General features: G+C 41.7%; 1 protein-coding gene across 4 annotated transcripts in view; it reads left to right on the top strand.

The window, feature by feature from the left end:
- Positions 1 to 21726, top strand: part of arhgef10 (Rho guanine nucleotide exchange factor (GEF) 10) — a 346362-nt gene that overhangs the window by 117781 nt on the left and 206855 nt on the right. For all 4 annotated transcript variants that reach the window (XM_068021752.1, XM_068021735.1, XM_068021744.1 and 1 more), the window contains exons 3-5: positions 15723 to 16016; positions 19294 to 19590; positions 20287 to 20347. In XM_068021752.1, coding sequence (XP_067877853.1) covers positions 15723 to 16016; positions 19294 to 19590; positions 20287 to 20347 — 652 coding nt within the window. The remainder of the gene's footprint in view (positions 1 to 15722; positions 16017 to 19293; positions 19591 to 20286; positions 20348 to 21726) is intronic.

Here is a 21726-nt window from a genome sequence, read left to right as displayed (position 1 = left end):
GGTTAACTTTGGCTCCCGAGGCCAGTTCGAACTGGTCGCAGATGCTCATCAGTCTGCGCACGGACAGCGGATCCGAGCAGAAGACGGCGACGTCATCCATGTACAGGGAGGTTTTCACCTGAGTGCCTCCGCTGCCTGGGATTGTCACCCCTCTTATGCTCGCATCCTTCCTAATAGACTCAGCAAAGAGTTCAATACAGCAAACAAACAAGACCGGGGAGAGAGGACAGCCCTGTCTGACTCCAGATTGGATCGGGAAATTTTCCGATTCCCACCCGTTGATTGAGACTGCGCTACTGATGTTTGTGTAGAGCAGTTGGATAAAATTGCAGATTCCCTCCCCAAACCCCATTTTGGAAAGCACATCCATCATGTAGGTGTGCGATATCCTGTCAAAAGCCTTCTCCTGGTCCAGGCTGATGAGGCAGGTGTCCACCCTCCTGTCCTGTACATAGGCGATCGTATCCCTGAGTAGCGCGAGACTATCAGAGTTCTTCCTGCCGGGTACAGTACAGGTCTGATCGGGGTGGATCACCAACTCCAGAGCAGACTTGACTCGACTGGCTATGACTTTGGACAGAATCTTGTAGTCAACATTAAGCAGTGAGATGGGCCGCCAATTTCTGATTTCTGCCCTCTCTCCCTTCTGCTTGTAAGTGAGGGTGATGATGCCTTTCCTCATTGATTCTGACATGCTGCCGGCCAGCAGCATACTCTCGTATACTTCCAGCAGGTCCGGGCCGACCCAGTCCCACAGGGCCGAGTACAACTCGACCGGTAAGCCGTCGCTTCCGGGAGTTTTACTCGTCTCGAAGGACTCGACGGCCTTTGTCAGCTCGTCCAGAGTTAGCGGATGTCCAGTCTCTCCCTCCTGCTTTCATCTGAGACCTCTGTGATAGATGACAGGAAGGACAGGGAGGCTCTGCTGTCTGTGGGCTTCGCGTCATACAGCCCAGCATAAAAGGATTTGCTGATCCTTAGTATGTCGGACTGCGAAGACGTTACCGAGCCATCTTCTTCCTTCAGGCTGCTGATAACAGAGCTCTGTCTGTGTACGTTTTGGAAGAAGTAACGCGAGCACATCTCATCCTGCTCGATGGAGCGGACTCTGGACCAGAAGATGATCTTGGAGGCCTACTTGGCAAAGAGCGAGGCCTGCTGGCTCTTCACCTCTTGGAGGTCCTCCTTGACCTCGACCCCCATTGACTGCAACCGGAGCAGATTTTGCATACTTTTCTGGAGTCGGGACATTTCCCTCTGTCTCTCTCTCGCTTTCTGAACACCTTTGTGGATGAAGAACCTCTTGATGTTCTCCTTGATCGCTTCCCACCAGTGAACTGGAGACTCAAAGAGGGGTTTCACGGTCCTCCAACCTTTGTAATCCCTTATGAGTTCCTCAACGTTCTCTGGGGTCAGCAGTGTAGCATTGAGCTTCCACGTCCCTCTGCCAACCCGCTGGTCGTCCTGTAAGTGACAGTCGGCCAGTAAGAGGCAGTGGTCGGAGAAGAACACCGGCTTGACGTTGGTGGATCCGACTGTGACAGCACGGGACACCAACAGGAAGTCAATCCTGGAACGGGCAGACCCGTCCGATCTTGACCATGTGTATCTGCGCTGCGCTGCGCTGCGCTCCGTCTGCAGGTTTGCTGAAGACGTCGTGCAGTTTGGCATCTTTAACTGTTTCTATTAGGAATCTGGATGTAGTGTCCAGTTTGCTGTCGTCACTGCCGGATCGTCCAGCCTCATCGATGATGCAGTTGAAGTCACCGCCTAGGATGACCGGCCTGGACGTCGCCAGCAGCAGTGGGAGCTGCTGGAAGACGGTCAGCCGCTCGCTGCGTTGTACCGGGATGTACACGTTGATCAACTGGAGCGGAGCGTTGTTGCACATTACGTCTGCTACGAGGAGGCGACTGCCCACCACCTCAACTTCGGAGATGGTGAAGTTACCTCCCCGCAGCAGAATACCCAGGCCGGAGGAACGGCAATCATTACCCCCTGACCAGATCGATGGCCCGTGGGACTACCATCGTGACCACTGACTGTAGGTGCTGAGGTGTGGTATTCCACACTCCTGCAGAAACAGTATGTCGGCTTTGACCTTGGCGAGGTAATCCAAGGTTGAAACACATCGCGTAGTAGTTTTAATGCTACTCACATTAATGGAAGCAATTCTTACACCCATTTTTTAAAAGTTATTTGTTGCTTCCCATACCATTTGTCCTTGCTAGTCCCAGAAAGATCTATAACTTCTATAAACATTGTGCAAATTAATTTATGTCTCAAGACTCCATAGTGCAGCATACGGGGACTGCCACATTTGCCAAATCCTTTTTTGGTGGTAATGGCCGAGCTCACTTGTTCTCAAATGATCATTCAACCATGTCACACTTTTTACAAAATCTGCGTGGACCTGGTGAAATTAATAGTATTCCGCATCATGCCAGTTGCTAGCACTCTTGCTTCTGACACAGAAGGTTGTGGGTTCAAGGGCCACTTCTGGACTTGAGCACAAAAATTAAGGCTGACACTACAGTACGGTAGTAAGGGAGTGTTGTAGTGTCAGAGGTGCTGTGTTTCAGATGAGATGTTAAACAAAGCATCTTGAGTGAATGTAAAAGGTTCCATATCTTTATTTTAAAGAAGAGCAGGGAAGTTTTGCCTGGTGTCCTGCCAATATTTATCCGTCAATAAACAACATCAAAAACCGATTAGCTTTTTTATTTGTTCCTGGGATATGGGTGTCGCTGGCTAGGCCAACATTTATTGCCCATCCCTAATTGGCCTCGAGAAGGTGGTGGTGAGCTTCCTTTTTGAACCGCTGCAGTCCACGTGGGGTAGGTACACTTAGAGTGCTGTTAGGAAAGGAGCTGATCATTGTCACATTGTTGTTTGTGGGAGCTTGCTGTGTGTAAATTGGCTGCTGTGTTTCCTACATAACAGCAGTGACTACTGTATAAATGTTGTTATATAAATGCAAGTCTTTTTTCATGACATATTCGGTATGCTGTGTAAGTAATTTTCACAACATCGATGCTCTTGAAGGAAAGAGGAAGCAACATCATGCATTGCTGTTTTAAATACCATTTTTCTCAGATGTAAAGAATGTGTAGACATTAATGATTTCTACAATACAGTGCTGTAGTAGATCCATTTAATTGCTTACCTTTCATTCTATTGAACTTTAACTCTGTGGTACTGTTTGCAATTTTGAAGTTACATTTAATTAGTATTTTTATTATAGAAACAATATCCCAAAGCAACTAACTAGTGACTGGGTCAGATTTCAAGAAAGAATAAGGGAAATGTTCGGAAGGTAGTAGAAAGAAATAGGTTTTGCAAGTGATTTTGAAGATGGAGAGACAGCCCAAGGCAGCTGGGTTCAGGAAGGGGATTCTGGAGGGCATGACCATGATGGTGGAAATATGCGTATTAGATAAGAGTAGAATAAATGTCAATATAGAGAGGGTGTCAGCTTTGGATGGATCATTTGTAAATCAGTGGTTATAAAATCATGTAAACGTGGCACTTAGAAGCAGCTTTTGGCTTGGTTTGCACTGTAGATCTGTGAATGAGTCATTTGTTTCACTCGTGCCAGATTTATAATCTGTATTCAATTGTTATCTAGTTATAGATGTAGATGGTTTATAGTCTGACACGGATGAGCATACTATTATGATAACAATATGTTATCATTAAAATATTTGAATAAGAATTAGTGAAATAATATTTCTGGGTTAATTATTCAAAGCCCATAATTCTCATTTGTTGAAAATTATGCTATCAGCAGACAAAATTTGAATTGGGCTTTAGCGGTTTGATTTTATAGGAATTTTTCCCCGTACTGATTAAATTTCGTTCTTACGGTTTCACTTTTAAAATGTTGCGAGTGCAGGTGAGCTGTTCCTTGACTTGCATCAATGCTGCTTTGAATAATAGATTCAGAAGAATTGTCCTGGATAATCCTTGCTTCCTGTGGTGCAATGCCTATCCTCTGCACGATACTTGCTCTGTATCAATGCACCTCCAGATAAGAAATCTGCCATCACTGGGTACATCAATTTAAAAACTAGCTGAAAATGTTTTGATGAATCTTTGCAGTACCCTTGCCATGACTCTAGTATCCCTCCTATGATGGGGTATCCAACACTGTACCCAATACTCTAATCAATAGTCTGCACAAATTCAACATCATTTTCTTACTTCTTCCTCTGTATATCAAACATAGAATACAATTTGCCTTTATTTGGCCTTCTCTACCTGCACTGTGATCTGTAACAATTCAGCTACATACACTGCATTGTCTCTTTACTCCATTCTGTTCAGAGTGTGTGCCTCCAATTATTATTTTTTCCCCAAGTCATACCATTTCACATTTTTTGCATTGAACTGCAGCAACCAATGCTGCTAACCTATCTATTCTCCTCTCTTGTATTATTCCTTGGAGTCTGTGTTCTTTAATTTGGTATAATCAGCAAACGGCAGTGCCATTCATCTGGTACCAGTGATCAAATCATTTATGCAAATGAAAACAGAAAAAGCTCCCAGCGCAGATCCCCAGAGCATGCCACACATTCAATCCTACCAATTTGAGAAGCACCTTTTGCTTTCTGTCCCCCAGCCATCGTGCAATCCATGCAGATGAACTCCATTTCATACCATATAATGTTCATAAAAAGTCTCTTATGTGGCACTTCACTAAATGCTTTCTGAAAACCCACATTATTCAGTGCATTCAGTTCATTTATGCATGAAGATTTCCTCAAAACATGTTGTTAGTTAAGCACTTTACAAATTCGTTGTATTTACGATTAGCGCTTGGCTTTAATTGTTCACCATTTTCATCTTGTATAACGGACTGTAAAGGTTTATCCACAACTCACGTAAGACCAAGTGGTCTATAAATTCCTAGCTAATCTTTCCCCTTTATGGATTGTTTAATATTGGTCTAACCCTCATAGGATAGCCATTTGTTTGGTTTTGTACCGGTCTGGTTTTTAGGTGGTCTGCCCCCTGTCCAGTACCCGATTTGAACCGGCGCCTTATTGTCCAGTATTTTTATTTTGAAACTCCCAGCGTCTAAGGAAACATTTAAAATTTGAAATTATTGGTCGTGCCTGGGCCTGTGAAAACCTGGTCCAGGGCCACCGTAGTGGCCCCGCAAGATCCTGTTGGGCTTATCCGTGTTGTTACGACCAGGTGAGAAAGAGGTCTAAGGTTCCCTTTCAGCCTTCACCTGGTCCTACTGTAACAGGATTTAATTTTAAACACACTGTTTTTAGCTCCCACTTGGTGAATCCTTTTTCACCGCTTTCCAATTATAAGGCAAAGAAACCAGCACAACAGGTTTTCTTAGGTTTAAAGAGGAAAAGTGAAATTTTATTAAAGTTGAACTTTAGTTCGGTTAATACCTACAGATACACGCCGCGCCCTACGCTAGTTTGCATACGCGATACACACATGCAAATTGAGACAGAAAAGAGCACAAGAAAAACAAAGTGGAAAGGTTTGAGGCAATATCTGAAGAGTTGTTGTTAGGTTCTTCAAGCTCACTGTAGTATCCTTGATTGTAGGTAGATCTTGCTTTTCATTGGGACCCAGTATTCTTAAACCTTGTTCGCTGTTGGCGACTTTTCTCTCTTGGGGTTCATGTATCTTCAGTGGGTTTTGGAGTTCCGTGAGAAAGAGATGGGAGCAGGCAGACAGACAGGAGGTCTTCTTCAGTCCAGGAGCACACTGCATTCTGCAGGTTGTCAGTTCAAACTGTACAATTCAGAAACCCCCAGGTTGCCAAGCAGGTTAGTCATGTGACTAACTGGTCTGACCACGTCTTGGCTCTGTGTATTGTATCATCTTAGCAGGGAATGGAATGCACTTCCCTGCCTTCAATGTCTGTTAGTATGTAAATGTTTTATCCAGCCAAGGTCTGGCACTCCTTGTAACAGGCCTTCTCTTCTCCCCAGCAAAAATTTGAAATTTAATGTCCGTGTGGCAAAATTAATGTGCCTTGTTCTTGGCCTGACAGTGTGCACCTCCTTATGATAGACTCACTCCTTTGTTTGTGCCATGATTAATATAGACGTACAGCCACACTGAGCATGCTGCTCTTGAGTAGCTGCCATGAGGAGAGACATAACAGCAGCCTGGTTAAAAACTCTCCATGTCTTTCTGTACCTTGCTTTTATTCTCGATCTGGATATTGCTGCCCTTAAAATGGATCGGGTTACTAGGCAGTCTCAACACTTGTACACACAGTTCCTGATTTAAAGCATCACTCAGCTTTTTTTAACCTGCTTTACTGGGTTCATCATGTAAGTTATTCTCACTTGTTTGAGCAAAAGATTTGAATCAATAGCTATTAATTTATTTTTAAAAAAGGGCACGAATGCGCATGCGTAGGGGTTGGCAGGGGTGTCTGGTATTCTTGAGGTCTGCCAGTGGCCATCCTACCCCCTCCCTTAGGTCTATTCCCGTTTCAAAAGATTATTGGAAAATTATGGCTTGTGTTTCCACGATCTCTTCGTCAACCAGTTTCTATATTTAGTTTTGTTAATAACAAAGAACAGTACAGCACAGGAACAGGCCATTTGGCCCTCCAAGCCTGCGCTGATCATGATGCCTGCCGAAACTAACACCTTCTGCACTTCCGGGGCCCATATCCCTCTATTCCCTTCCTGTTCATATATTTGTCAAGATGTCTCTTAAATGTCGTTATCGTATCTGCTTCCACCACCTCCCCTGGCAGCAAGTTCCAGGCACTCACCACCCTCTGTGTAAAAAAAACTTGCTTTGTACATCCCCTCTAAACTTTGCCCCTCGCACCTTAAACCTATGTCCCCTAGTAACTGACTCTTGCACCCTGGGAAAAAGCTTCTGACTATCCACTCTGTCCATGCCGCTCATAACTTTGTAAACCTCTATCATGTCGCCCCTCCACCTCCGTCGTTTCAGTGAAAAGAATCCGAGTTTTTCCAACCTCTCCTCATAGCTAATGCCCTCCAGACCAGGCAACATCCTGGTAAACCTCCTCTGTACCCTCTCCAAAGCCTCCACGTTCTTTACTACTTTCACCTTCCTGTGCAAAAATGCATGCAAAATCCTTCAACATCTTTGCCATTTCCTCACTCTGAAGTTTGGGGGCTCCTTGTTGAAGTCAACTTTTGTTCCTTAAGTGCTAATAAAACCCTTTCAAGTTCTCTTATTTTGACCAATAGTTGTCTTTCAACAAGGAAAGAAAATTTAGGGGTGGTGGGCCGGGGAGGGGGGGTGGGTGGGTGGTGGGTGGGGTGTGGTGCATGATCATGAATTGTTTTATTCTGGCTTTAAATAATTAACACTGTAGCCACTCTCAATATTAATGGAAAATAGAAACAAGAGAAAAAGCACTTCGGATTTTTTTAAAGCCTTGTTCTTTCTTTCTAGCACTGACTCCATGCCGACTCTTCCCGCTTCATAATATAGTGACTGCTTTAGCTATGACGTGCATAAACTCAGTGCTTTCCTAGAGGATTTTATGAGTATTGATAATGTTTCAAACTCTATATACTTCCATTTGTAAAACACGTGCTCACATTTTGTGGGAGAAGGCAGAGGAGAGGAAACAGAATTTAAAACTACTATCATCGGAAATAATCTATAGGAGTGGTTTTGTTTCGACGAGTGCCAAGTTTCAAGCGGACAGTAGGTCTCTCTGAACGGATATGTGTTCTAATTTTTGTCTGTAAGGTGGATGGCATCCAATGGAACTTCTAACTCTCAAACAATAAACTATTCTGTTGGTTATTTTGCCTGCCTGCACATTTCTGTCATATTTCTAATTTCTCAGGCTTTTGTGGCATACCAATATAAGGAGCTGTGTATCTTTTCAACATACAAATCCAACATGGCTTTGTATTCTTGGAGAATTTTCGGTGCCTTTTGGGGTAGTAGTACATTAATTTCATATAGGTGCATTATTACCACTGGCTCTGCTTTTTTTATAAGCCATTTTCTCTCCTTTTGTTGGAGTCTAGTACCATGAGCCCTTAGCAAAATGCATACTCTTCTTGTGTGACCCGAGGTAGTGAGCACCACCGAGCTAATCAACTTCCTGAAGGTGGGAAGACATAATACATTCAGTCCTACCCTCAACTGAACTGTGCTCTCCGTTTTGGTGCCTGTCCCACTCGGGTATTGCTCCTATTCCTCTTGTACCTGCCACTGCAAGTTCCCTATTATCCCAGAGATTGAGGCTAGCTGTCTTCAACAGATGAATTAAAATCATCTTTCAGCATAGCACGTTCATTACAATTAAGCTCAACAGAAGCAACTTATAGGAAGCTTTTTTTTATTTTGGTGCTAGCCTCGCGATATTAAAAGCGCTGCTCCACGCATGCACAGTTCAGCCGCTTGCTGAGCACTGGACATTGGGGTCCACTTGCTGGTGAAATAGTTTATCTTGAACAAATTGTCCTGCTTGCTGTTGCTGTCATTAGAAGCTGTTGTAACAATCCAGCTGACTGGTTGAGAGCTTTGTAATCTTTCCTTTAACATTTCAGAATTATGAAATAAAGGAAATGTAACAATCTCCAAGGTAGTTTCATTCTGTTTCTCAAATTTATTTTGGGCTGTTAGCCGACTCTGTGTCTGTGTGGTCAGTTTGCTTTAAATTGATGCAAATCCTTCGCTCCAACCAACACGTTGCTGCCTCTTAAGTTTTAACATCATTCTTTTATAAGTTCAAAAAGCTCTTTTATGCTATGATAACATGAATCCTCATCATATTTGTCTCCATGATATGTATATAAAATTTCTGATTGTTTTTCTGTTGTGTAAAGTGTCGTTGCTAACTTGTCTCACATGCATTTGGTGATGAAGTTGGTTTTAAAGTGGAATAACTGTTGAATTTATACTTTGTCACATGTTCCTTCTCCATATTCTGCTTTTCCTGTCAAACTAGACTACATTTTTCCAGTCTCCAAGGCTTAAATGTTTGACTCCTGTCTTTAAAGAAGATCCTTTCTGCTTTAGTGAAGGAATATTTCCAGTTATGATGTCCAATGACACCTGTAAATTACGGGTACTTTCGGGACTGGTATCAGGTGCCCTCATTTTCAAAACGGTCATTGTACTGTAAATTTGTTTCCCAACAATCTTGCAGATTGAAGAACCAGCTGAGATTACGCTCAGCATCTAATGAACTGCAGCAATGCTAAGAATCCCCCTCCCACACACCAGCTGTTCACTTAACAGTTTGACAGTAAATTCAAACCGCTGTCATTTGTAGCAGAATATAGCTTCAGTAGTGAGTTTCTCCATTCTATTTAACAATATTAGGGCAGTCACAGGACAAAGCAAGAGGAAAATGTGAAGACAGGTTGTACCAGTATATTGAAGCTTCCAAAGCAAAGCCTTAGAATGGATTGAGAACATTTGGGAGTGAAAACACAACAGGCCACATGATGTGTTGGAGTGAAACCACAGTTTTCTGGTTGAGCAGAGAGACTGACTGATAGCTGGGACTCTCGGGCCTGTTCAACACTCTACAGATAGTAGAGCTCAAAGCCAAAGCTCCTCAAAGAAGCAGATCCACCATCAAATGCCAAGGGAAAGAAGACAACGCCAGGGGGAGAGGAGCTGTCAGCAATTAATGAGAGTGTATGAACATGGTGCTGGGGCAGGAAAGGACAGCCTCTCTCATGGTCCATATGGGCATTCCTTGATTCGGGAGGCGGGAGAGTTCAGTGCGGGCAGGTCAGACTGAAGTGGCAGCAGGCTTTGTGGCAGAAATGGCTTTTGTCAAATGGGGAGTTCTTTACCCAGCATCCAGAAAAGCAGAGAAACCTCTGTATCGCTGAGATAGAGCCACGCAAGTGTTCAATCCGAGGGATAGAGCGATTTCTCAGCTGCTATGAATGCTGGGTAAAGAGTTCCCAATTTCACAAAATTTGTTATTTTCACAAAATCCACAGCCACCTCGTGCTGACTCGTGTGTCCCGTGTTAAGTTGTCAAAGGGTTTGGTGCATTGAATGCTGTCTGTAGTTCATAATTTGCGAGTGTTGGTGGTTTCAGAGTGCCTCTTGTGTATTTTTACATGCAAGTTATTTGGGTCTCAAGAAGTGATTGTTGTTTGGAAGTGTCCTTTTGTATAGGTTTCACTGTAGTTGACTTGATCTGAGGAGGAGCATCTTTTTGGCTGGTAGCTTAGTAAAAATGATCCAGAGCAGGGCATGTTGCTGGACTTCACCCCAGAGTCAGGTTGAACTCTGATTCCAGATTTACTCTACAACTTTAGCATTGGTGCAATATGCAGCCACTTTCCATCATTGCTACAGTTGCAGTGTATACTCAGTCTTCTGCAAAGTATGGTCAAGGAAGTTGTTTCTGAGTGCTCATTCACATAGTGCGGAAAATGGGGAATTCTCAGAGGCCCTCTGTGGGGGGAGAAAATGCTTGCAGCTGCTCATGCTGCCTTCCAAACACAGTGTTGTGCTTTTGATGGTCTCAGTTGGACCTGCTATTACTAGGTAAACTGTTTGCAGTACTTTTACATAATAAAACCTACATGGATATTGTGTTGGCACGTGTGGTAAAGATAAATTGTGAAGATTTAACGATTATCTTAAAGGTACAAGTATTCTATGTAAATGTTTGAGATTTTCTTGGTACTAAAACCAGATCTGGCAACAACAAATGCCAGGAAGTGGCATTTATTTAAATATCTATTGTGGACTGACCCACTCTTTTCCAAGAAAAGCTGTCACAGTGTCAATGCAAGCAATTAATTTATGATATCCATGTGTTGTCTCTCCGACAAACAATTTACTTTTTCCACAAATTGACGATAATCACCCATTCTGTGTAGAGGCAATTTGTAGATGACTTAATTTAAGCTGCAGTAAATTTTAAGCTGAGATGCCAGGTGACCTGTGATTTAGGTTTAAATCATCATTTCATGGTCAAAGGCTTCTGAATTCAATTATACATCTTAAATCAAATCAGAAGATCAGCTATGGTGCTGCTTATGACGGTCTGAAACCTAGAATGCAATTGCTGATTTTTACTTTACCATGCTTCCACTCCTGCATAAATATAACAGCAAATTTACTGGGTTAGTGCTTGATATGACTGACTCTGGGTTAAAAAAATGCACACTTTTCTCACACTGAAAGATAACAGGCCGCAACAATATAATTAATGTTTATAACACTGGTTACCTATCACTTCACAAAACTTGCTTGAGGTGCATGTACCTTTGTTTTTCCCAGTTGCAAACCTCTTATGATGTAAATAACTGGAAAAGTATGAATTCTATAACAGCTCTCTCAGTAGATTAGCAATATTTGCTGAAGATTCTTTCTCATCCTCCCCTCCATAATTTAACATAATTATACGATACTTTTCTTCCCCTTATCTCCCACTATTTATCTGTAGTACTTGTAGCAATATCCAGGGAGGGGGTTCCTCCACTGTCAAGTCTCCATTAACCAGCACCTGAAGAGGTAGTCATTAGCCACGGTGTGAGCCCATCTAGCTGGCTGATTGCTGTCACAATGTCCAAGATTATCAACACACCTTATCAAAACTCCTCTGTCCCCCGTGAAATAGCTGCTCCCCTCAGTGATGCACAAAAATCACTTCATTCTTAACAACACTATTAGCATAGAATTTTTATTTAATGGCTGAATCTATTTTAAAAATAAAAGTTTATAAAATGTTTTTTGCACCACTGTCTTGCAATGCTTAACTGTTGCCACTTGCAAATGTTCTGGTGAGTTGATATTGTTTGACTAGAGCAGGGTATAAACAATTCCATGCTGCATGATGCACAAGCATATGCATGCACCCAAGCCCAGGTGAGTGGTGTAACTCTAGGCTCAAGCTCCAGACGAATGGACAGTTCTAGGCCAGGAAAATATTTGCAAGCATTTCTCACATCAAGGAAGTTTTTTTTTGTGTTACTTTTACTGACTTTTGCCAGAATTATGTATTTCTCTGCTGGTTATAAATGTCATTTCTAGTACAGATTTAAATCAAGAATGAAATATTAACCTGAATGAAAAAGGAAATGGCAGCTGAAAGGACATGAAGAAATTTGACTGATTTGGTTCAATTTATGGTAGTTGATGTTTCGTAAATAACAACTTTGAGGGGGTTAAAAAAGGGGAAATTGATTTCTTGGGCCAGGAAATTGGGATGGTTTGGTTGATTCTAAACCTGGCAGAGCCAACTGGGATGAATTGGAGTTTGGGACCTAGTTCTGCGAGGTGTATGACCCAGATCTCTGATGGTGGATCGCCCCTAATCATGCCTGGGTAAGATTGGCACCAAAGTTGTTTTTATCTCCTTAACTCCTTGATTCTCAATGATGAGGTGCACATTATCTGAAGTTTCCCAAATATCCCATGCTGAAATTCTTTGAGAAAGATCACCGTGGTTGCCTTTGCCTTGTTGTTAGAATTTGTCAGGTGGACATGCCTTATTCTTTACAGCCAGATAAAATGAACAAACCACTTCAGGTAACTAATGCTTTGGCTTTCTAGACTAAAATAAGCTTGAATCAGTTGAGTTAAGCATAGAATTTGATAGCATTGAAGGAAGCTATTTCGCTCATTGTGTTTGTGCTGGCATTTTGTTAGAGCAATCCAAAACGAATCCCATGGCCTTTCACCTTCCCCATAGTCATGTACCTGCGCTGTCTTCAAATATTTTATCATTTTGGCTTTAATGATGCCTAAGCCACACTCTGTGGCGGAGCATGGAATGCTTTGCCACAAACAGCCATCTACATTTAAAAAAAAAAATTCTGCTAGCATCTCTCCTCATCATCTTGGGGACAGTTTTAAATTGATCATCCCTTGTCACTAAACTCTCCAACTGGAGGAAACGTTCTTTCCCAATTCACGAGCAAAACCCTTAAATAATGCTCAATGACTTCTATTAAATCTTGTAGCCTTCTCTGCTCTAGTGGAAATAGTCCCATGTCTCAATTCTCTCATAATTGTAGTTTCCATCCCTGTCATTGTCCTGGTGTCTCCATTGTATGCTTTCTATGACTTTAATCTCCTTGCTATTATAATCACTTGATCTCAGGATGAGGGGTCAAACTTGCATTTGTTGCCCATCCCAAGCTGCCCTGCGAAAGTGATGGTGAGCCTTTTACTTGAACCATTACAGTTCTGGTGGTGATGCTACAGCCACAATAGCTGTGTACCTTGGAGGGGAGCTTGGAGGTCTTGCAGTTGATAGTGTTCCCACAACAATTGCTGCTCTTGTCCTTCTTGGTGGTAGAGGCCATGACGAAGGAAGATGCTGTTGAAGTAACTGGAATCATTTCTGATAGATTCATCTGACTTCTCCTCCCTGTTGAAATTTGTAATTTTTGAATTTGCAAGAGCATTTAGTACAAGACAATTACATCTAATTGGTTGAAATTTGGTGTAAGAAAATGCAGATAATGTGCACACATGTTTGACTTACCAATTGATATTTAAATCTAACACAACTGCAGAAAGCTGTCTATCAGGAATCCTAAAGTTTGTTTACACACCTCCTGCCTGAGGCCTTTTTCTTAAATTGGCATACTATCCATTTATAGTTTTTATTGTGAAAAGCAAAAATAGACCCACTTAATTTTAACCATCAGGACAGAATTGCTCCTTTCAGAATAACTCATTTCGAATACTTCTAGATTATTTGTAAAGGATTTGCATATCACAATCTAGCATTCTGGGGGTGTGGTTACTGGTATTTCTGGCAATTTGTGAATTTGAATCATCTCTAGATTGGCAACACTACCCCATCAAGTTTCCTGTTTTTCTTATGGGCTGACTGCAGCTCCAGCTATTGAAAGTGTTTAAAAAGATATTGAACATAACTGCTCAATTCTTCATGTAGTTTGCTATTCCCTAAAGTAGGGGATCAATTTGAAGACTTTCTGTAACAACAAAATAGATTAAAAGCACCTAGATGCATAGAAACAGAAGATTATTAAATCTAATTAACCAATAGTTTTCATTGGACCTTCCAGTATTGGTAAGAAATTAAAGCAGAACTGGTGGTAAAACATTGTGTTACGGTCAGGTGAGGAGGGGTCGAAGGGCTTCCTTCTTTTCCCTCTCCTTGTTTGACCACAACAGGTTTAATTCTTAAAGTGAATGCACTGGCCAATTCAGTAGGTGTTTGATTACTTACTTGCTATGATCATAACAAGAACCAATCGGACAGGTTTTCTTGAACTTAGCAAAGAAAGAGGTTAACTTTATTGTGCTTAAACTGAACTAATTAAAATAATAAACTACGTACCAACTTTCACTCACACACACACACTAGGGGTTTACACACATACAAACTGGTTACAGAGTGGAGAAAGGCAGATTGGTTGAGTTGGAGCCCATAGGAAAAAGGGTTAAACAATCTGAGGGGTTTAGTGATTCAGCTGGCTTCTGGCTGAATGCAGTGTCCTGAGGCTTTGTTTGAAGAGGTAGATGGCTGGTTCGGGGGGGTCACTTGGAGTCAGCGATGTGAATGATTTCCTCCAGTGGGGTTTCTGGTTGTAGCCGAGTATGCAAAGGTGGTCAGTCAACAGGCAGGATTTGAAGCTTGCAAGCTGAAATGAAGCGACAGAGAAAGAGACCCCTAATTGGGTCTGCACGTGTCAGAGTCCAAGTGCTTTTCCTTGCTACTGCAGAGAAACACAAGCTTAAAACCTCAGATGAGGAAGGGCTTGTCACATGACAGCCATTCAGTGATTCAAACATAATAATTAGCAGTATTTCTCTTGCTAAAAGAAAAAGAACAAGCAGTTCCCTTAAACTTCCTGGGTCTTGGTTCTTGCTGGAAGACATTTCGTCTTCCTCCTCACAGGCCTTGCAATGTAGGATAGAGTGTTGCAAATTAGGTGGCTATCTTAAGCTGCTACAACATCATCTTTTATCCATTCTTTTTTTTTCAAATTTCAAAAAATATAAATTCAGATCTCCAGTCAGGGGATTAAAGAAAATTATCATTCAACAAAGCAAGTTGGCATGACAATTGAAATACCTCACAGTGAGAGAATGCCACTCGTAAAGCCTTGACCTACAGGTCAACACTTGGGTAAATTAAGGGGAGTAAAGATCATTTTTTTTAAAACCTAAAGTGTACCACAAGCAGCAGTAAGTTTGACTGCACAGCAGTTGAAAATTAAGTTGATGCTTATTGAGGTGAGCTGCTAAACTGTAGGTATTAAATGCTCACAAAGATGCCTGAAGAAGCAAAGGTCAAAAAGGGACACCTGTAAGCAGCAAAGTCAAAAGTTTAGTTCAGAGATAATAAAGTATGCATAAAAGAGGGTGAACAGGAGAAACAAGATTGAGAAGGAAGTATTTGTTAGAAGCAAAATCTTTGGAGATTAAGAGGTGCTTTGTTGTGGGTTGCTTACAAAAAACATGCTTTAGACATAATGTTCCAAAACTCTGTGTTGACTCAGGACTTCTCCCCTTGGATTGAAAGCACTTCATCACTATTCTTGCTTTACATCATTGTATTCCATGCCCTGATAGTATCTGGCTTAACGGCCTGTCCATTCAGCTTGATTTTGATTTTTTTTTAAAGTATCTCTTTAGTTGCATCTCAATAATCATCAACTGCAAATATATTTTTTGATATTCTGTTCACAGTACAGCATGTTGTTAAGTGGAAGTTAAAACTTTTATTATCTTGGAAACTGTCTCCTGATTGTATTATTTCTACTTTTCTTTAGTGCTAGAAAATGAACTTCCATGCGATGACGATGATGATGATGATGACGATGAAGAGGGCAAAGTTTTTGATTTTGACAGTGATGAGATACCAGAATCAGACAGAGAGCCCACCTCTGAACCTGTGCCTGTGTTTATAAATGAGACGGAACACTGCACTACACAAAACTCGATACAGGAAAATGTAACTTCAGATGCATTGCCTGAGAACAATAGATATTATGAAATATCGGAAACAAATAACTTGCCTCCACACAGGAATGATTTGGATCAAGACCCTGATGCAATGGCACAAGGTATTAGTTTAAAAATAGACTAGTTGCAGATCTTAACAACAACTGACCTATTTCAAATGATGCTGCAGTTGTATTAAGTTTTGGTTAGACCCCGCTTGGTGTACTGTGTTAAGTTCTGGCCATCTCACCTCTGGAAGGATTTATTGACTTTGGAAGGGGTGCAGCACAGATTCACTAGAATGATACCGAGACTAAAAAGGTTAAGTTTTGAGGACAAGTTGCAGAAACTAGATTTGTATTCCCTTGAGTATAGAATATTAAGTGGTGATTTAGTTGAGCTGTTAAAGATGATTAAAGGAGTTTATCGGGTAGATAGAGAGAAACTATTTCCTCTGCTGAGGGAGTCCAGAGCAATGGGTCATAACATTAAAATTAAAGCTAGGCCATTCAGGGGTGATGTCAGGAAATACTTGTTCACACAAAGGCTAGTTAAAATATGGAACTCTGTCCCCTATAAAACTCTTGAGGATAGGTCAGTTGAAACTTTCAAAACTAAGATTGGTAGATTTTTGTTAGGTCAGGGAGATGAAACCAAGGCAGTTAGAGGGAGTTGAGATACAGATATGACATGATCTAATTGAATGGTGGAATAGGCACGAGGGGCTGAATGGTCTACTCCTATTCCTATGTTCTAAAAAATAACCATTGGGTCTGTGCCTGGAGGAGGTGCATGTTTGCCAAAACCATGCAGATGAGACCTGAGGGGGATGGGTGTTCCTGACCTCCTGCCTCATTTTGTTGGAGCATTGGGTGTTCCAGTGAAGGGGCCTGAAGAAACCTGGTGAGAGGAGTATGATTTTTTTTTTCGGATGCAAGTTTTAAGCATGGCTTAGTGTTTCCACCCCCACCTGGATACTCAGGACTTTCTAGCAGCAGTCAAAAAGTCCCAATGGCAGCAGCTGAAGCATCTCTCATGCCTTGTACTCTGGTGCTAGGCCCAACCAGAGGATTGGCCTGTGTATCCAAATGGCCCTAAATGGGAAAGTGGTGGAATCCTCTCTGTTAATGGAATACTCTCATGTTTAATTGGTGATAAAGATGATGTCTTCTAACTTCTGGAGGCATGTTTTGATGGCTGTCCGCAGGGAAGTGTGATTTGCATGGCATTGCTCTCAGTTGAGTGGACAAGACTGCTTCCCATTGGTATCTGAGTTCATTCCTATTCAGTTAGAAATCTCAAAAATATTACCAGGGATTCTCTCTTTCCCCTGCTCCCCACCCATCTTTACCTTATGGAGTGGCTTGGTTTGTTGATTAGTTTTGCTAACTTATGGTAGCTGAACGCATGTAACAATGCATGAGAATAGGAATAGTAAACTTTCAGAATAGGTTTTAACACCATGGAGTCCCTGTAAGATGAGATCTAGTTGTCAGAGCAAAAGATACTGTTCTTGACAATTATCAAATTGGTTCATTCCAAGACCCTGCAGGGGTACAGTAGCACAGTGATTATGCTACTGAACTAGTTATCTAGTGGTTGCACGAATGATTCAGAGACATGAGTTCAAATCCTACCATGAAAGCTGGAGAATTTATATTCAGTAGATTCAATAAATCTGGAATAAAAAAGCTAATCTCTTAATGGTCACCCTGAAACTACCAGATTGTTGTAAGTACCCATCTGGTTCACTATTGTCCTTACCCGGTCTTGCCTACATGTGACTCCATACCCACAACAAGCTGGTTGACTCTTAACTTCCCTCTGAAGTGGCCTCGCAAACAAGTCAGTTGGTGGCTCACCGCCACCTTCTCGAGGGCAGTTAGGGTGGGTAATAAATTCTGGTTTTGCCAGTGAGTTCCACATCCTACACTCTCACATGATTTTTTTAAAAAAAGGTATTGTTTCTTCCTCTGTAGTAATGCTTGCCATGTTCACCAGTGGTAAAGTGTCAGGTTCTTGCCAAGAAGGTGAAGCAAACATAGTTCTGATTTTATTCCATGAGCTATCCGTAGTTCAAATGAAATAAAAACAAGAAATGCTGGAACCATCAGCACGTCTGGCAGCATCTGTGAAAAGAGAAGCAGAGTTAACGTTTCGGGTCAGTGACCCTTCTTCGGAACTCTAGTAGTAGTTCGAATGATGTAGTTTACATGTCCAGTTAATGACACGAAATATGATGTCATCCTGCAGCTGAGTTGTTGATTGTTTGCAAATCCATAGTAATAGGATCATAGAATCAGAACAATACAGAAGGAGGCCATTTGGCCCATCTTGTCCATGGCGGCTCTCTGCAAGAGCAACTCAGCTAGTCCCATTCCTTCATCCTTTCCCCTGCAAACTTTTTTGCTTATCCAATTCCCTTTTGAAAGGGAATGAACAATTAAAATTCTGTTTTCCTAAATATGTTCAAAGTTTTTGTGGAAAACCAAAAAAAAAGGAAGCAGAATTCTCAATTGCCAGTTTGCAGGTTTTCCCATTGCAGGAGTTGGAGAGCAAAATGAAGGTGATTCTCCACAAGAAGGAATGGAAAAGCTGGCCAGTCTCCTTGGCTGTGTATAGATACCATTGACAGATGCCTTGAGAACAGAGCTGAGATCCTCCTCCCAACAGAGGTGTTCTGGAGGGGCAGGATTTCTGTATGCCTTTCAAACATTGCCCAATCTCAAACTGGGAAAATGGGTCCAGGTTCATCACAGATGTATGATGGAATTCTCGCTGCCAATATAGAGCCCACCATTGTGCAGCTGCAAAATCCCAGTGGTGGTGCAGCACCAGAAGATGCAGCTGATCAATTAAAAGAGTAGAGCACCCCAAAGATCAGTAGGCCTATGAAGCACAGTAATTGAGGACTACAATTGGGGAAGAAATGGACACTACAAAGCTCTTCCTCCATCCATGGGGGCATCTTGGGGCCAATACTTCTGTGAACCTTCCACCACCTTCCACATGATGGCTGTAATGCCATCAAATGGTAGGGAAATCAGACATGGTCTCGGGCCCTCCCCTGGTATTTGGATGCAATTGTCAGGGACAGAATGGCCAGCAATGATCCTCCTGGAGGAGGGAAACACAAGTTAGGCAGTGAGATGGTGGTAGGCCTCACTGCTCAAATATTCTCTCATTCTGCACTACCATCCCACCTGATTTAGGATGTGATTGTTGAAGAGAATTCAGCTTCTGGTTTCTAACATGCTCTCAACTGACAAATGCATGTGGGTTGCAAGGATTTTAGTTTTAATCAAAAGAAGAAATTAGTAGAAAATAATTTGCAAAAATTGAGCTGGGTTAATAGGTGATCTAAATATATTTTGAAGAAAGATGTGATTGTCTTTGCAGAAAATGATACTGCTACCAGTTTGCCACATTCATCAACACAAGCCACAGCTGATGCACCACTTTCGAAAGTGAATCCATATTCAGTTGTCGATATTACACCACTCCAGGAAGTTGATCAAGTCGAATTATCAGCAGAACAAAGCCACCAGGAAAATAAGACAACGGGTCATCCGCTACCTACTGGATATTGTGTGCCAGTTCCCTGTGGATATGCTGTACCATCCAATGTACCATTGCTGGTTCCTACATATTCAGCCCCTGTCCCTTTAATAAGAAATGTTTCTGTCGATGAGGAAGGTGAGGTGTTTACATTGTAAACATTGGAAATCGGCAATAAGATTTGTTAACTGTAATTCATTATTTTCCTGTATATGGTTTTATTTATAAGGATTAAGACATTTTAGAAAGAGGGAACGGTCATGATGCTCAACTAGACCATCTGATTTTTTTTTTCATGGCAACCAACATACCATGTCCCATAACCTCTCCTCTCTTCAGAAATGCATGTAGTTTTTCTCTGAATCCATATACAAAGATGTATAAAAATAAATTAGCATAGCTTGGAATGTTTGCAAACCAGTAGCAAGAGGTTCAGATGAAATGAGATTTGGAGAGGAAGGTTGAAGAGGTCTATACCAGTTGCCCCAACCACAAAAGGAAATGCTAACCTTCAGAGCAACTCCCACGTAATCACCCTACAGCTTTTTAGCTTCTTCAGATTCTTTTTATATGATCCAATAAACGTATCTGAGATCTCAATACAAATTCTACAAGATTGGTATGGGGGTGGGGAAAGAGGGCGAGATAAACTAAATGGGAGAACACTCTGTTTGAAAAGGTGCAAACTTGCTCAATGTGGTACTCCTATTTATCCTGAGCCCGGTTAATTTAACTATATCAAATATATTCTTTAGTATTCAACACCCCTGGATTTACAGGTACTAGGTTGAAGAGACATTTTTAATAATGTTATTATTTCCTGTATGTTCACAGTGCCATTTAAAAGTGAAGATTTTGATGCCAGTCTTACTCAGTCAAATAGTCAGCCCGTTGGGTAAGTTTGTGTCCATTTTATATTCGCGATTAAATAATTTAGAAGTGCTGCATTTTCACAAGGGAAGATGTTCTTTGCTTGAACTCCTTGGGCTGGATTTTCTTGGCCCGCCACCGGTGGCAGCGGCGGGTGCAGAGTGTGGCAGCTGTCCCCCACGGGAGCCACGCTGTTGCGATTATATGGCGGGTGGCCACTGAATATATTGATGGCGGAAGGTTAATGACAGTCAAAGGTTAATAACTGTTCAGGCTGGTGATTGGAACTATTGCTTTGTTTGTGGAAAGGTCAGTTAAGAATCTTCTGGTTGCAGTGTGCTGTATTCCTGCATTGATTTGTAGACATGATACAGTACCTCCACATTAAAGTTCTCATCCTTGTTTTCAAATCGCTCGATGGCTTCGCCCTTCTCCATCTCTGTAACTTCTACAGCCCTACGTCTTCCGAGATATCTGTGCTCCTCCAATTCTGGTGTCTTGTGCATCCCCGATTTTAATTGCTCCACCATTGACGGCTTTGCCTTCAGTTGCTGAGACCCTGAGCTCTGGAATTTGTCACTAAACCTCTCCCCCTCTCTAGATCTCTCTGGACTATAAGTTGTTCTCTCATGACATTGATCTACCCAAAAAAGTTGGGGATGAATTTTCACAGGTGTAAATGGGATTCCTCACGAAGTTATGGCAGTAGAGCAGGAGAAACCACAAGGACGTTCACCACATTGTCTCTTGTAACTGTTGTCTGCCTCGTTCCCACTGTCTAATTCATTCTCTTCTCTATTTCTCTTTTTGTCCTACTCTTTCTTTCTCATTAATTCCTTCCTTCCCTCTATCTCTAAGACAAATGTGTCAGTGTGTTTCTTTACTGATGTGCTGATTTTTTTAGCTCAATGGGTGGCTGAACAGGTTCCTGGCTGCAGCGATCCTGCTTTCCATTAAAATTGCTCCCATACTCTAAATTGCTTCACATTCTATGAATCAAGTAATGTTACGAGTGGAAAACTAGAACTCAGATTTGTTTCTACTCTGCTTTTGGAACTTATTAGAAGTAAGAAATAGTTATCCATAGTAACAAAATGACCAGAAATGTTGGACAATTGTACTTTACTGATACAATATTAACTAATTTTGCATGTTGTCTTTACTATATAAACCATGTTATTTTGGAAGAATAAAAGCACAATACTGTGGATTCTGGAAATCTGAAAGAAAGACAAAAGTACTGGAAATGCCTGAAACGTTAACTCTGATTCTCTCTCCACAGATGCTGCCAGACCTGCTGAGTATTTCCAGCACTTACTGTTTTTATTTCAGATTTCCAGCACCTGCAGTATTTTGCTTTTAATTTATTATACTGGAAATACACAGCAGGTCTGGCAGCATCCG

The sequence above is a fragment of the Heterodontus francisci genome, chromosome 3 (genome assembly GCF_036365525.1).
Source record: "Heterodontus francisci isolate sHetFra1 chromosome 3, sHetFra1.hap1, whole genome shotgun sequence".
NCBI classification, from domain to species: Eukaryota; Metazoa; Chordata; class Chondrichthyes; order Heterodontiformes; family Heterodontidae; genus Heterodontus; species Heterodontus francisci.
This window is presented reverse-complemented; position numbering and strand designations above follow the sequence as displayed.